Source organism: Astatotilapia calliptera, chromosome 10 (genome assembly GCF_900246225.1).
Source record: "Astatotilapia calliptera chromosome 10, fAstCal1.2, whole genome shotgun sequence".
In the NCBI taxonomy this organism is placed as follows: domain Eukaryota; kingdom Metazoa; phylum Chordata; class Actinopteri; order Cichliformes; family Cichlidae; genus Astatotilapia; species Astatotilapia calliptera.
The window spans coordinates 21728721-21740958 of record NC_039311.1 but is presented as its reverse complement, the minus strand read 5'-3'; the positions used below and the strand labels follow the sequence as shown (position 1 = coordinate 21740958).

The window sequence follows — 12238 nt, the reverse complement described above, 5'->3', positions numbered from 1 at the left end:
CAGTTCTTGATACTAATCACTCTTCTCAGTTCTGCATATTTTACACTACATGATAACATAAATAACGCACACAGTAAACTGTATGCTTCGTGTGTTATCTTCCTGATGCCTTGTTATACATTTCCATGCTCTCACTCTTTTTACCCTCTTCTTGTATTGTATGTCTGTCCAGGAGACTATGTGGTGCTGACTGTGTACTTTGATCTGAGCAGGAGAATGGGTTACTTTACAATCCAAACGTACATCCCATGCACACTTATTGTTGTCCTCTCCTGGGTCTCATTTTGGATCAACAAGGATGCAGTGCCTGCCAGGACATCATTAGGTAAGGAAAAAAACATGATGTCATTGCTGCCTCTGACTGTTTAAAGCAAAAGTATGCAAGTTCATCAGCAAAGAAAAATGAATATGAATTAAATGTTTTTGCTTTTTTTGTTCTTTTATAGATATGTCTCCTTTGTGTAAAAATCACAAGGCTTTATCAGAATTGCTTTAATTCTTTTTTTTTTCAATCAGTCCACTTAACCCTGACACAATCTTTGCTTTAATTACTCCCCCTGGTAAAACACATCTGACTTCTGTGGTGATTAGGCAGCACACTCATATTGTAAAACAGTCTGCTCAAGCTTCCCATTTCTTGTTGTTCTTTTCATTTTGTCTTCTCTTTTCACATACGCTGTTTCCAGTCAGGGGCAACACATCTGCTTAGGAATCTAGTGCATCTTGATTAGAAGAGCCTGTCCTAGCACATATGTTTGCACGCATGCCTTAATGAGGCATTAATTATGCAATGCAGAAAGGAAGATGCAGAGATGCCTCGTCAGCACAATAATAATGCAGGTGGCTTTCTCACAGAATGCAAAGAGGCACCCTGCATGTACCAAGGGGAGGGGGAAAAAGGAGAATTTCAAGAGAATTTTTCAGGTTTTGAACTTGCCCTAATGGACATTCTCAAAGGTTTTCTTGTGATGGAGTAAGAAAAAATATTCTTTTGTCAGCTTTTTTTAGACCCTCGAGGCTCCAAAACCTGACCTGAAGTCCATGTGGTGTGATTATTAGTATTAGAAGGAGTAACTTTATGTAAAATAATCCCTTCTGGCCAAAAATCCCCTTTCCACCTTCCTACCATCACTGCTTTGTCTGTCATTAATCTTTCTAAAAATAGGTTGTTTTCTTGTTTTTCAGCCTCTGGAGTCCAGACGTGATTTGCAGTTGTAGTAATAACACAGTTAATTCCCTGCTAAAATTATACCAAGAGTGAAATGTCTTAATTTCCTTTTTAAAACATGATGCAGAAGGTGCGTGGAGCCTGGTGGCTAGGAAGCAGATTAATTCAGATGACATAATTCATAATCCTTCAATGCCATCCAGAAATATATCAATTCACTCACAGTACTACAGTGTTAATCTTGGCGCAGACTGATATCCTTCAGGCCACATTAAATTTAGACATAAATCATCTTCTTTATATACGAAGCGAGTCCCCTAACACGTATGGTCTATTTAAAAGGGAGGAAGAAGGCGGGCTTGTTAGTTGCTTTTTTGTTGGTGTTTGGGGATTGTGATGGTGTTGTTGGTAATCTGCTGTGTATGTGTACTTACAAACACATTTCCTCGTCATGTGCCATCACTCTGCCTCCATCTACATCATCATTAGAGCCCAACAGAGTGAGTAAAAGGGTTAGCAGATGGTGGATATAGCAATGCAGTATGTCACTGTTGTGGTCAATTGCAGTTGAAATGTCAACCAGTAAGTAGCTATGTGGATCAAGGCAACAGTAAAACAGCTGCTCGCTATTCCCACATGGCTATTCCAGTGTTAAGAGCTAACAAATCAAAAGACACTTTTTTTTAGCCTTTTATACTGATACAATATACAGTGCATAGACATCATGCATATGAAGAGAGCATTTTTAAACATATAATAGGAACTTGGGATGTGCAAATTATACATAGCAAGAATAATCGAACTTGTAATCTGTCATTATTTAAAACTGGTCTGATTGTTTTCCTTTTTCCTGTTATTTTATTACCAGGCATTACCACAGTGCTGACCATGACCACATTGAGTACTATTGCCAGGAAATCTCTTCCAAAAGTTTCCTATGTGACAGCCATGGACCTCTTTGTGTCTGTCTGCTTCATTTTCGTCTTCGCCGCACTTATAGAGTACGGCACACTGCACTACTTTGTCAGCAACAGAAAGCCGAGTGCCAAAAAGGACAAGAAGAAGAAGAATCCGGTGGGTGTCTTTCCAAAACTAAACTGAACTTTTTTTTTTCATTTTTAATCATTAGGAGTTTCTCAACTATGGATCTTCGAATTAACAATGAGACCACAAATAACGTTTTAAAATTAAGTGTTTACTATTTCTGTGATGTGTATTTTAAATTATTAGTTAGATAAATGGTCAGATTATCACTTCACATGTTTTTTCCCCTCCCCCACTCTGTTACAGTACTGGAATAAGGTGCAAAAAAGCTCTACAGTGCTTAGAATTCCTAAGACAGTATTTTCCCAATGGCCGCCACCCCAAATTACTCAATGAGTAATGCAAGCAGGTCAAATCTTTCATAATCCTCTACACATCTGCTACAGTTGTAATTTAGATCCAGGTCACATGACAGTTGAGTTGCCTCATACTTTACAAGTCTTAAGCTCCCAAGAGATCATGCGAGCTCAGTTTAAGGACCATGATCTCTGACCTAATATTTTGGAGGATGTTTATGGTATATAGCAAAACTAGCAATTTTTCTCTAATCATTTAAAGTTGATTTGTGTAAGAGGAACAATTTTTAATTAAAAAAATGTTTAAATATACCTCTGGTGGTATTTACTTTATGGCAAGACAAAGTTCCAGCCATTTTTTGGGGGGGAAGGATAATAATTGTTTTAACAAGGCTTTTCAGTGAAAGATATTAGAGCTTAAATCAAGTACACCACCATGTGTTGATGAGAATCATTCAAATGAAAAGTGGTGAAAATTGAGGTGATCTAGCTGTAGGCTCTGTAACTAAGGTTTTGCATATAGTCAGAATGTCTTGCGGGTGAATAAAGGAATAATGAAGTGGAAGGTGTAGTGCTAGTTTGCTATTTCAGAGGGGAAGACCAAGTCAAGCAAAGAGAGGCTTTCTTTTTTTCTTCCATTTTAGTATTTCATTACTATTTGCTGTTTCAGCTACATGTGATATGACCCTTTGAAGAATTTGAAATATTCTCAGGAATTACAATTAAATAAACTACGTATAGTGACACCGACTACAAAGCTAGTGAAGTACTGTGTAATTAAAAACTTGAAGATACGATGAAGTCACAGTCGCAAGGAGTTTGTAAAGCTTGAATTAAAGTGGATGTAATGTTTTCCTAAGGCAGTGCTGGCCTAAGAAGCATGTAAAATACATGTATCCTACCATACATCTCCCCCTGTGTCCGTTCATAATATCTATGTCTCCTTGCAATATATATCCTCTCTTTCCATTTTGAGTTAAATAGTGCAGTATGTGTAATTATCACACATTTTCTTTGTGTTTCTCTTTATTTTTTATGGTTATTTTCTTAATTCTCTGTTTACATGTATTCTGTGTTTTTGTTCTGTTTTGTTTTGTCCTGTTGTGTTACTCTCTTTCAATTCCACATATTCTTTTTCTCCTGTTGGGACAAAAGCTCCTCCGGCTCTTTTCCTCAAAGGTATATTGCCTGTGTCTGACTGCATGTGTCTGCTGCATTTTGGCTCTCTGAGCCCCCAGTACCTCACTGCTTTTTTCTGTCTGTTCTAAAGCTGATACACCTCTCTATATTCCCTCTTTATCTACCTGCATTCTTACTGTACTCCTCCTCATTTACTAAATAGGTATCACAGATAGCATTAAAAAGGGCGCTCTGCAGTGCACAGTGCGGAGGCAGCCAGCCAGACATACTTGCAGTGTTTAAAATTCAAATAAGCATCCCACACATCCCATGTCAGGAAGAATGTAATATTCCAGGCTCAGTGTGGACTTAATTCTGGCTCCCTCTGTCCTGTTTCACTCTTTGTTGTTGTTGTTACCACAGCGAACTAGCAGCTGCTACAATAGCTTCCTCTTCTTTCCCTTCTTCTGCCAGTTAATCTATACCTGTGTGTTTGTTGGGCTTCTCAACCTGACGCTTCCTATAGAGTCAGCAGAGCCTTAACAGACTGAAATAGACAACCCATGCAGTGTGCTAGGTCTAAATTAAATTGGAAACCATTTAAAGGATTAACACACAGTGAGACAAACACCTAACAAGCGTCCAGGGTAGGCGAAAGCAAGCAAAGATTTAAATTTAGCTTAAACCACAAACTGCTGATACTTTTCTAGACTAAATAATTTAAAGTAAGATTAGTTAGATTTCCAGGAATCTAAATGTGTTGTTAAAAATCACCACTTGCAATGTGGAAACACTACTACAAATTATCAGCTTAAGCTAGATAAGCAGTATTAATCCTGAGTGTTTCTGAATCTTTTGTCTTCTCAGAGCGGTTGTCTCCTTTCAGTCGGTTAAAGCTGCAAATGCCACTGTGTTGGTTCTTTGTTTTTATTTCTTTATATCTTTTGCTAACACCGACTCAGCATTGCCCAGCTTGACCAGGCCATGCGGCGGGATGCTGTTAATGCTCCTTCTGCTTGAGCTTCCACTGCGCTTTCTTCAGTGCAACCAATCCCCCTTTGAGAATGGAGCCATAACCTGCTCTGCTAATCCCGTCATTAACTTCACATATGGTCCGTTAAGAGGACAAAATGCTGAAACTAACCTGTGCGTCATTTTGTTGTGGTTATGTATCCTTTTCAAAGGGTCAGCAGATTTTTGCACTAGTGCTGGGCAATTTCAGTTTCAGGGAATGAACATTATTTTGAGCTGTATTTTAAGCTTGTTTATGGTTGCATGCTTACAGCAGATAATGAGGTGTATTAAACTAAAACTGCATTTATATTATTCTTTTTTCTTTTGCAGTAAACATGCCTTTTCTATATACTATATTGAAAAGGAACAAAAGCAATAATGAGGCAGATGAAAACAAAAAGCATTCGCCGTTTTGAGATGGTTGTTAACTCATTAAAAGTGTTTATATTCTCACAAAACAGAATATGAATTTGTGTTGTAAACTATAATTGGAGTGTAAGTGCAGTCACTTATAGACTACACTGGCACTCCAAATATGGAGTGCAAAATTATAGATTATCGTCCCTGTTAGCTATGTATAGTCTCTCCATAATGGAGACAATATCTGAGAAATAATCTAAATCTTTAGTTTTTACAGTGGGAGAGCATACGAAATTCTTGGAGTACACTTAACTAACAGACTCCTTTTAAAGCATGAGGCTGACACCCTAGTTTATCAGCAAGGTCAAGGAAACTTTTGTCAAAGGGAAGAAAAGCATTTAATCTGCCAAGCAGCAAGACTTCCAATTTGTGCAAAGGTGACATGGCATTTGAAGATAAAGGCTAATGAAAATGGTCTATTTGAATACTAGTTGTCTCTCTTTAGAATGACAGGACCAACAAGTGACTGATGTCACTGTCCTATTTTAGAAACCTTAACAAATGAAAGCCGTGTGCCCTGCAGTGGTGAGCACAGATTGAAAAGAGGGTTTATTTTAACCCATCTAGTTACAGAAAGAGTAGGTTGGAAAAATACTGAGCTTTGTGCTGCATAATTGCCAGCACATGCTTTCTCTTAGCTACATGATGCATCATAAGCCAGTTACAACATATCTCTTAAATGAATTTTCAGAAAAACATCCATTCTGTTCCAAAATCACTGAGTGTTAAAAAGATCTTTAAAATGTCACAGAACAAAATATGAATAATCATCTGCTTTCGTTGACATTTTGTAGGATTATTTAATGTAATGTTTTGAATGCAGAGCATCACAATAAGAAATGGAGGGCCCATTGCCCAGCACTAGCTTTGTATAGCTGGCAAGTAAAGCAGTATGGACCACTGTACTAAAATTTAACTGATTGCTTCAGCTGCCTATTACACCCTAGCCCAAAGGTGTAATTTGCATCATGGGTTCCATGGGGATAGACCCTTTGTCATTTTAAGCCTCACTAATTACAACTACAGGTGGTAGTTATAGGTCTATTTGTATTTCTTGACGCTAAAAGGGTCCATTGGCAAGTTAAAGGTGCAAATTACATTCTGCTGACTAATGACTGAAAATGAAGAAGAAGACAAAAAATGGTAGCTCAAATGAGGTCCCTTGTTATGTCAGTGAAGTCTTCATTAGAGCTTTCTCAGGTTCTGGTGGCTAATTGCGTCATTTTGTCCTGTTAAATGCAGACACCCACGGTGGACATCCGTCCGCGCTCGGCCACTGCCATTCAGATGAATAACGCCACGCACATGCAGGAGCGAGACGAGGAGTACGGCTATGAATGTCTGGATGGAAAGGACTGCACTAGCTTCTTCTGTTGTTTCGAGGACTGTCGCTCCGGAGCCTGGCGGCACGGCAGGTTGCACATTCGCATCGCCAAGATAGACTCTTATGCACGCATCTTTTTCCCCACTGCATTTGCTCTCTTCAACCTGGTCTACTGGGTCTCCTATCTCTATCTCTAGGCGCAGGTGTGTATCCAGCCTTATCATACAGTCCATTACATTCTACATATGCTCTGCGCCAACGAGTGACTTTATGGAGGAGGGGACCCACTGAAATACCCAGAGATTTGATTATAGCATTTCTTCTATTTCTTTTGTTTTAATCCAATTAAATCTCGTTTATTTTATCAAAGAACTCTGACAGACATTGCAAATGTTGTAGCATTACATTTAACTGGTGTGAAAAGGTTTATAGATGTGTTGAGGAACTATGGATTGTGTAAGAGATCAAACAAAGTTTTGTTTCATTTTCACCACTTTATTTTTGAATTAGAAATTTGAAAGATACGTCTCAATGGGGGGTTTACCAGTTGTTTTATTAGATAAAAGATCATTTCGCAAGAACCAATTAGTAATTCAATAACAGCAGTTTGGATCATGTCAGATCAAGTATTCATCAGAAAAAGTCAATAGGTTTCAGAGGACAATTAAAAAGAAGATCAGAGTGCTTTGCAGAAATCAAAGTGATATCGATGTGTTTTTATAAATGATTATTACTAAATCAAAACAAAAAGAGTGTGACCAGTTTATGGTGAGTAATAATACATAACATCTTTTGCATTGACTGTACTTTTAATTATGTTCATACTTCTTTGTTCACTTACTAAAAAACAAAATCCAAAGCACTTTAACAGAGCTGTTAGACACTGACATGAGAATATTACTTTTTTTTTTTTCAAATTTATTTGTTTAGTGTGGTCAAAGTGTGGTGATGCTGTTTATGGACTTCTACTGTACAGACACTGTATATATTTTACTATTGCATAGTGGTTTACATTTATTGCATGCACCTTTCGGGCCAAAAAGCAACTTATTTTATGGTCTTCTACTGTTGGCTATGGAAAATAAGAAAACAAGCACTAATAATCATTCAGGATACTCTTCTTTTTTTATGAAAATTCAGAAAGTGACACAGTGAAAATGTTAAGTTGAGGAATCCCTCACGATTACAGGTGGGAGGATCATCCCAGGGCAGAAAACTGGTTTAGTCAATTACCTTGCAGCCACTAGCTTACACTTCATCCCTTTCTCCGGTTGCTGTAAAAGTGCATATTTGCAACATGACACCATGCTATTGTGTTTTTAGTTATGGAAGTTTGTCAGAGTGGTAACTGCAGCAGGATATTCAGAGCCTGAGTTTTACTTTTGAGGATACTTCAACTAATCTACAGACAGCTGTAGGGCATTGTGCAATCTTTGCAGTTAAAGGTTCATTCTCTTTGTTATTCTGCTAAGATTACAAGAAGAAAACGAGGCTTTTATTCAAGCGTAAGAACAGATGTAACCTTTTTTTTTTTTATCAAGCATTTCATTTCCTGTGTCTTTGAGAAGAATCACATTGAGAATGTATCTCATTCGTAGTGGGAAGAGATATTCAAAAGGCTGAGAAGAAGTCTGGTATTGTTTCAGTATTTATTTTTTTTCTTCCATTAATCAAATGTCTGAATGTATAGAGAGCAGAAAATAAATGAAACATTTCTGAACTGTAAATGCTATGTATGATACAGTACAATCCACTTTACAGATCCCTTACAGCAGGCACCAGTATGCAACTAATGGAGAGCTCACTGATTGTGTACATAAATTATGAATAAAAAACTGGTCAAGCCCTTGGGATATTTTGTAAAGGGTATATATTTTGTCATTTCAGCATTGCTATTATATCAACGTAAAGTATATCACACCTATTATATTATGGTTTTACCAACCATGTAGAATATTTGGGGGAATTGGGGTATTTATTTATTTATCCATTGCTGGCATTTATTTATTTCTTGAAAGAAAATGCATTTTATGCTCATATAGCCCCTGAAAAGAAACGCAGAGTGCTGTCATTTATATCAAAGATACATTTTTGTTTAGTGTGTCAATGGAGCTTGAGCTTATTTATCTTGTGTTTTGTTGTGATCAGTGTACACTACTCTCACAAAAGCCTGTCAATCTGTTATATTTGTTAAATTAGTGGCTTGCAGCATTACCTGTTGTGCATCTTCTGAGTAGTAGACTTTATTTAATGAAAAATATATATATAAATATACAAAAACAGTTCCCAAGCCACCAGAAGAAGAACATTTGCTTGTCTAAATGACTATTAATTGCGTTCACTTTTCCAGCCATCTCATTGGTTTGCTTTGGTCTTGACATCTGAAATAAATAAAGCATCTCTGGTTATACAAATATATGTATTTACCAGATAATGTCATATTTCTTACAGTTCTTTCCCTTTTGTATTAAATGGTTGTCCTGTTGTGTTACAAAGCTACCACCCAGTAGTCTGAATCTGTCTTCAGTGTATACATATGCTATTTCTCACATCTTTAGGGTTTCCAAGTGTGTCAGTAGCAATGTAAACTGGTCCTCATCAGTGTTTGTTTAAAGAAGTGTAATGGAGTGACTACATCTTATAAAGTGCCAAACTGACACACACTGAATAGAGAATATCTAACTTTAATATCATCATATACTACTTTGTAAAAGAAAAGACATGATAAAAGATGAGGGTTTTCTTTAAAAAAAAAAAAAAATGCTGCCCTGCGGGATGGATTAGCAGGTGCCCTGGATTTCTTTTTTTTTTTTAGTTCAAATTTGACATGATGCAGAACCAAAATCATCAGCTATGCTCGAATGAACATGAAACTAATAAAAACGATCAAGGTAAAATGGAAATTACTTGACTGTGTGACGTACCTTATTAATGCCGATGAGAGCGTGTGCTGAGGTTAAAAATATATATATTATGAAATATTTTTCTTTCCATAATAGATGCTTGTTGATTGATTTCTGTTGTTTGTGTGTGCTCTACAGAAAATGTAGAGATAGAAAATTGTGTGGGAGGTACTCAAGTGTGTTTATTCTCAGTAGCGTGCATGCTGAACATGTTTGAGGTTTAAAAGGGACGTTTCAAAGAATTGGGACTCGCTCATCTGCAGGTGAATCCTTAATCCTTTGCTTGCATTGACATGGACACTTAACACTGTACTTCTTTTTGATGTGATTTTATTTCTTTTGGGACCCACAAATGAGACATATATGTGAACAGCACATGTTGATATTTTCTAATGTGTGTATTTTGTCAAACTGCAGAAAAGAAAATAAGCGCTGGAATCACAGAGCCCAGTAAAAGGTATTCTAAGGCTAAACACATTTCACACGATTCTCCATACATACAGTATAATAGTTGTCTCTCATCTATGTAAATTTGGTTATTGTATAAAATGGGCACTGATCAATTCTGTTAGGATCTGCATAATAAATTATATATGTGAAGATAAAAGTCCTTTTCATAAGAAAATTGCACATAGCTGTGGAATTTTACAATAAAATGGTCGCATTTATCAGTGTGTACAGGTTCATTTATTATTATTATCATTATTATTATTATTATCATTAATGCTGTTGTTGTTGTTATTATTGTGGGGTGTACAGTGGTCAGTGTGTTCCCCTGCCCCTGCTTGAATACTCTGCCTTCCTCACACAGTTTATATATTGGGGTTAATTATCCTGTAATAACAACAGAATTATTGAAGTAATCACTGAGCATCTGGATCATTCTTATCCAGTTTTTAAAAATTATTGTTACATTTCAGTCATCTCACATGGGTTTTTTCCACCAAGAATGGAGCCCTTGCTTTTGTAATTCTCTGACTGTACCAGCACTTTCAGTTACTGCCATCACCATTCACCTCTTGCAAGTATTTGGCAGTATCGTTTTCTCAGCTGTTCTCTAACAGCTTTTTGTGCTTAGGGAAATTTTGCACTTTCCTTTACACCTCGCATAAAGATGCTGCCATTGTTTCTTGGAAGCTTGCCTTTTAGTAAACAATCTTACCTTGTCTCTTTCTCGTGCTCTCTTTAATGCGCACACATGCAGTTTTAAAAGTGCTCTTGCAGAACACAAGGTTCATGTTTTTATGCATTTTGTGCCAAAACAGTAGAAACAGTGACACACTATCAGGTCGTGTATTGTTTATGCATTAAAAAAAAACAATTTCTACAGAGGCACTCATTGTTTGCAGTTCCATGCTTGGGTTGCATGTTTAATTTGCCCAAGTCCAGCTGAACCATGCTCGGGAGAACATTTTTCATGTGGGGCAGGGCAAGGTTCACATCACTGGGCCCAGCAACATCAAGCAGCACTCAATGGCAAAATAAGCAGTATTTTGCAGGGTTGCAAGGCCAACAATATTGGACAATCACACCATTGTTGTAATTTTGACTCTGCATACCATGTAAGTGGATTTTAGTGGATGTGACTGAAGTAGAGCTTTAAGTTTTACATGAACTGTTTGGGAATTACAAGAGCTTTATTTATTAATTTTCAGAGGCTCAAAGGTAAGTCAAGATTTGACAAAAAAAAGCAGTGTTGTGGCCAGGTGAAGCAGATGTAAGATCTGGAGTTGATTCCAAATTGTATTTGTCAGCTATTTGCTGTAACTCTCAACACGGGCTCTAAAGAGATATTGATTCAATTATCATTAAAGTGATAAAACAAAAAGAAACCCATGAGAGCAACCAGAACAACTTGGATAGTGGCCAAAATCAATAATCTGACATATTTTTAAAAAGAAGGAAAGCACCTGTCAGCTCAACAAAACTCAAGTCTGGGAAATCACAGAAGTTAAAATGATCATTGAAAAAATAATTTTCTTGGCTAACAAAACCTGTAGCCAAGTCTTATCATTGCCAGGTTATTAAAACGTAAATTACTCAAAAGTATTAAAAACAATCTGTATCTGTAAAATTATGTCACTTATATATTATATTATTATATTGATATTGATATTTGTATGACCACTAAAGCAAGTTCTGTCATCTTCAACAATGGCAATATAAGGGCAATATATTACATATATACATATATATTACAACAGTCCTGAAACTTAGACACCAGTTTGTTTTTTTTCCCACTCAGTTGTAAAAAACAAACAAACAAAAAACATTAACCTCCTAGGAACTGGCATCCACATTTGTGGACATCACATTTTGGGTTATTTAGACCAAAATACAAAATTTTGCACTACAAGGACCTGATATCCACTTACGAGGACATAATACTGCCACTGCTCTATCGAAATTTTAAACGAATGTCCTCATATGCGGCTCTCATTTTTCTTAGAAACAAAAATCAGGTTAAAAAAAAAAATCTGGTAATTCTTCGTTTTTACATTCATCGGGTCCCAATCAGCCCAAATATCAAAGAGAAATTAAAAATGCATGCTGTGGAAGAGTTCAGGTCTTAGGAGGTTAAACACTGTAATTTTTATTTCAACTGTGAATCTGTAAATTGCTCAGAAAAAAAAGGTTCACAACATATTTATCTCATCCATTGTGGACACATATTAACATATTTAATAATGGTCTATCCTCTACATCAAATGGCTGAACGAGATACTTCAAGTCAGTTGCATGGATAAGCATCCAGGCAAATTGTTATAATTCTAACAAAGGAGGTGGCTGATGCTTTAAGTTAAAAAACAACTAAGGGCATTTTGTATTAACATGCTTCATGTAAGCCTTACATAACCCCAACAGAAGCTTATTTTTTTTATTTAATGTGTCATTTTTTTCTTTTCTTTTTTTTTTTTACATAGTAGCACAGTGTGGTTTAGTCCAGTGT

At 36.6% G+C, this 12238-nt stretch overlaps 1 protein-coding gene across 2 annotated transcripts in view; it reads left to right on the top strand.

The window, feature by feature from the left end:
* gabrg2 (gamma-aminobutyric acid type A receptor subunit gamma2) overlaps positions 1–9956 on the top strand; it is a 43007-nt gene extending 33051 nt beyond the window's left edge. Inside the window, exons 7-10 of one of the 2 annotated variants that reach the window (XM_026181402.1) lie at positions 173–325; positions 2037–2242; positions 3664–3687; positions 6304–9956. In XM_026181402.1, coding sequence (XP_026037187.1) covers positions 173–325; positions 2037–2242; positions 3664–3687; positions 6304–6582 — 662 coding nt within the window. In that variant the 3' untranslated portion in view covers positions 6583–9956. The remainder of the gene's footprint in view (positions 1–172; positions 326–2036; positions 2243–3663; positions 3688–6303) is intronic. The other variant, XM_026181403.1, reaches the window with a different exon arrangement.
* The last annotated feature ends 2282 nt before the right edge of the window (positions 9957–12238 follow it).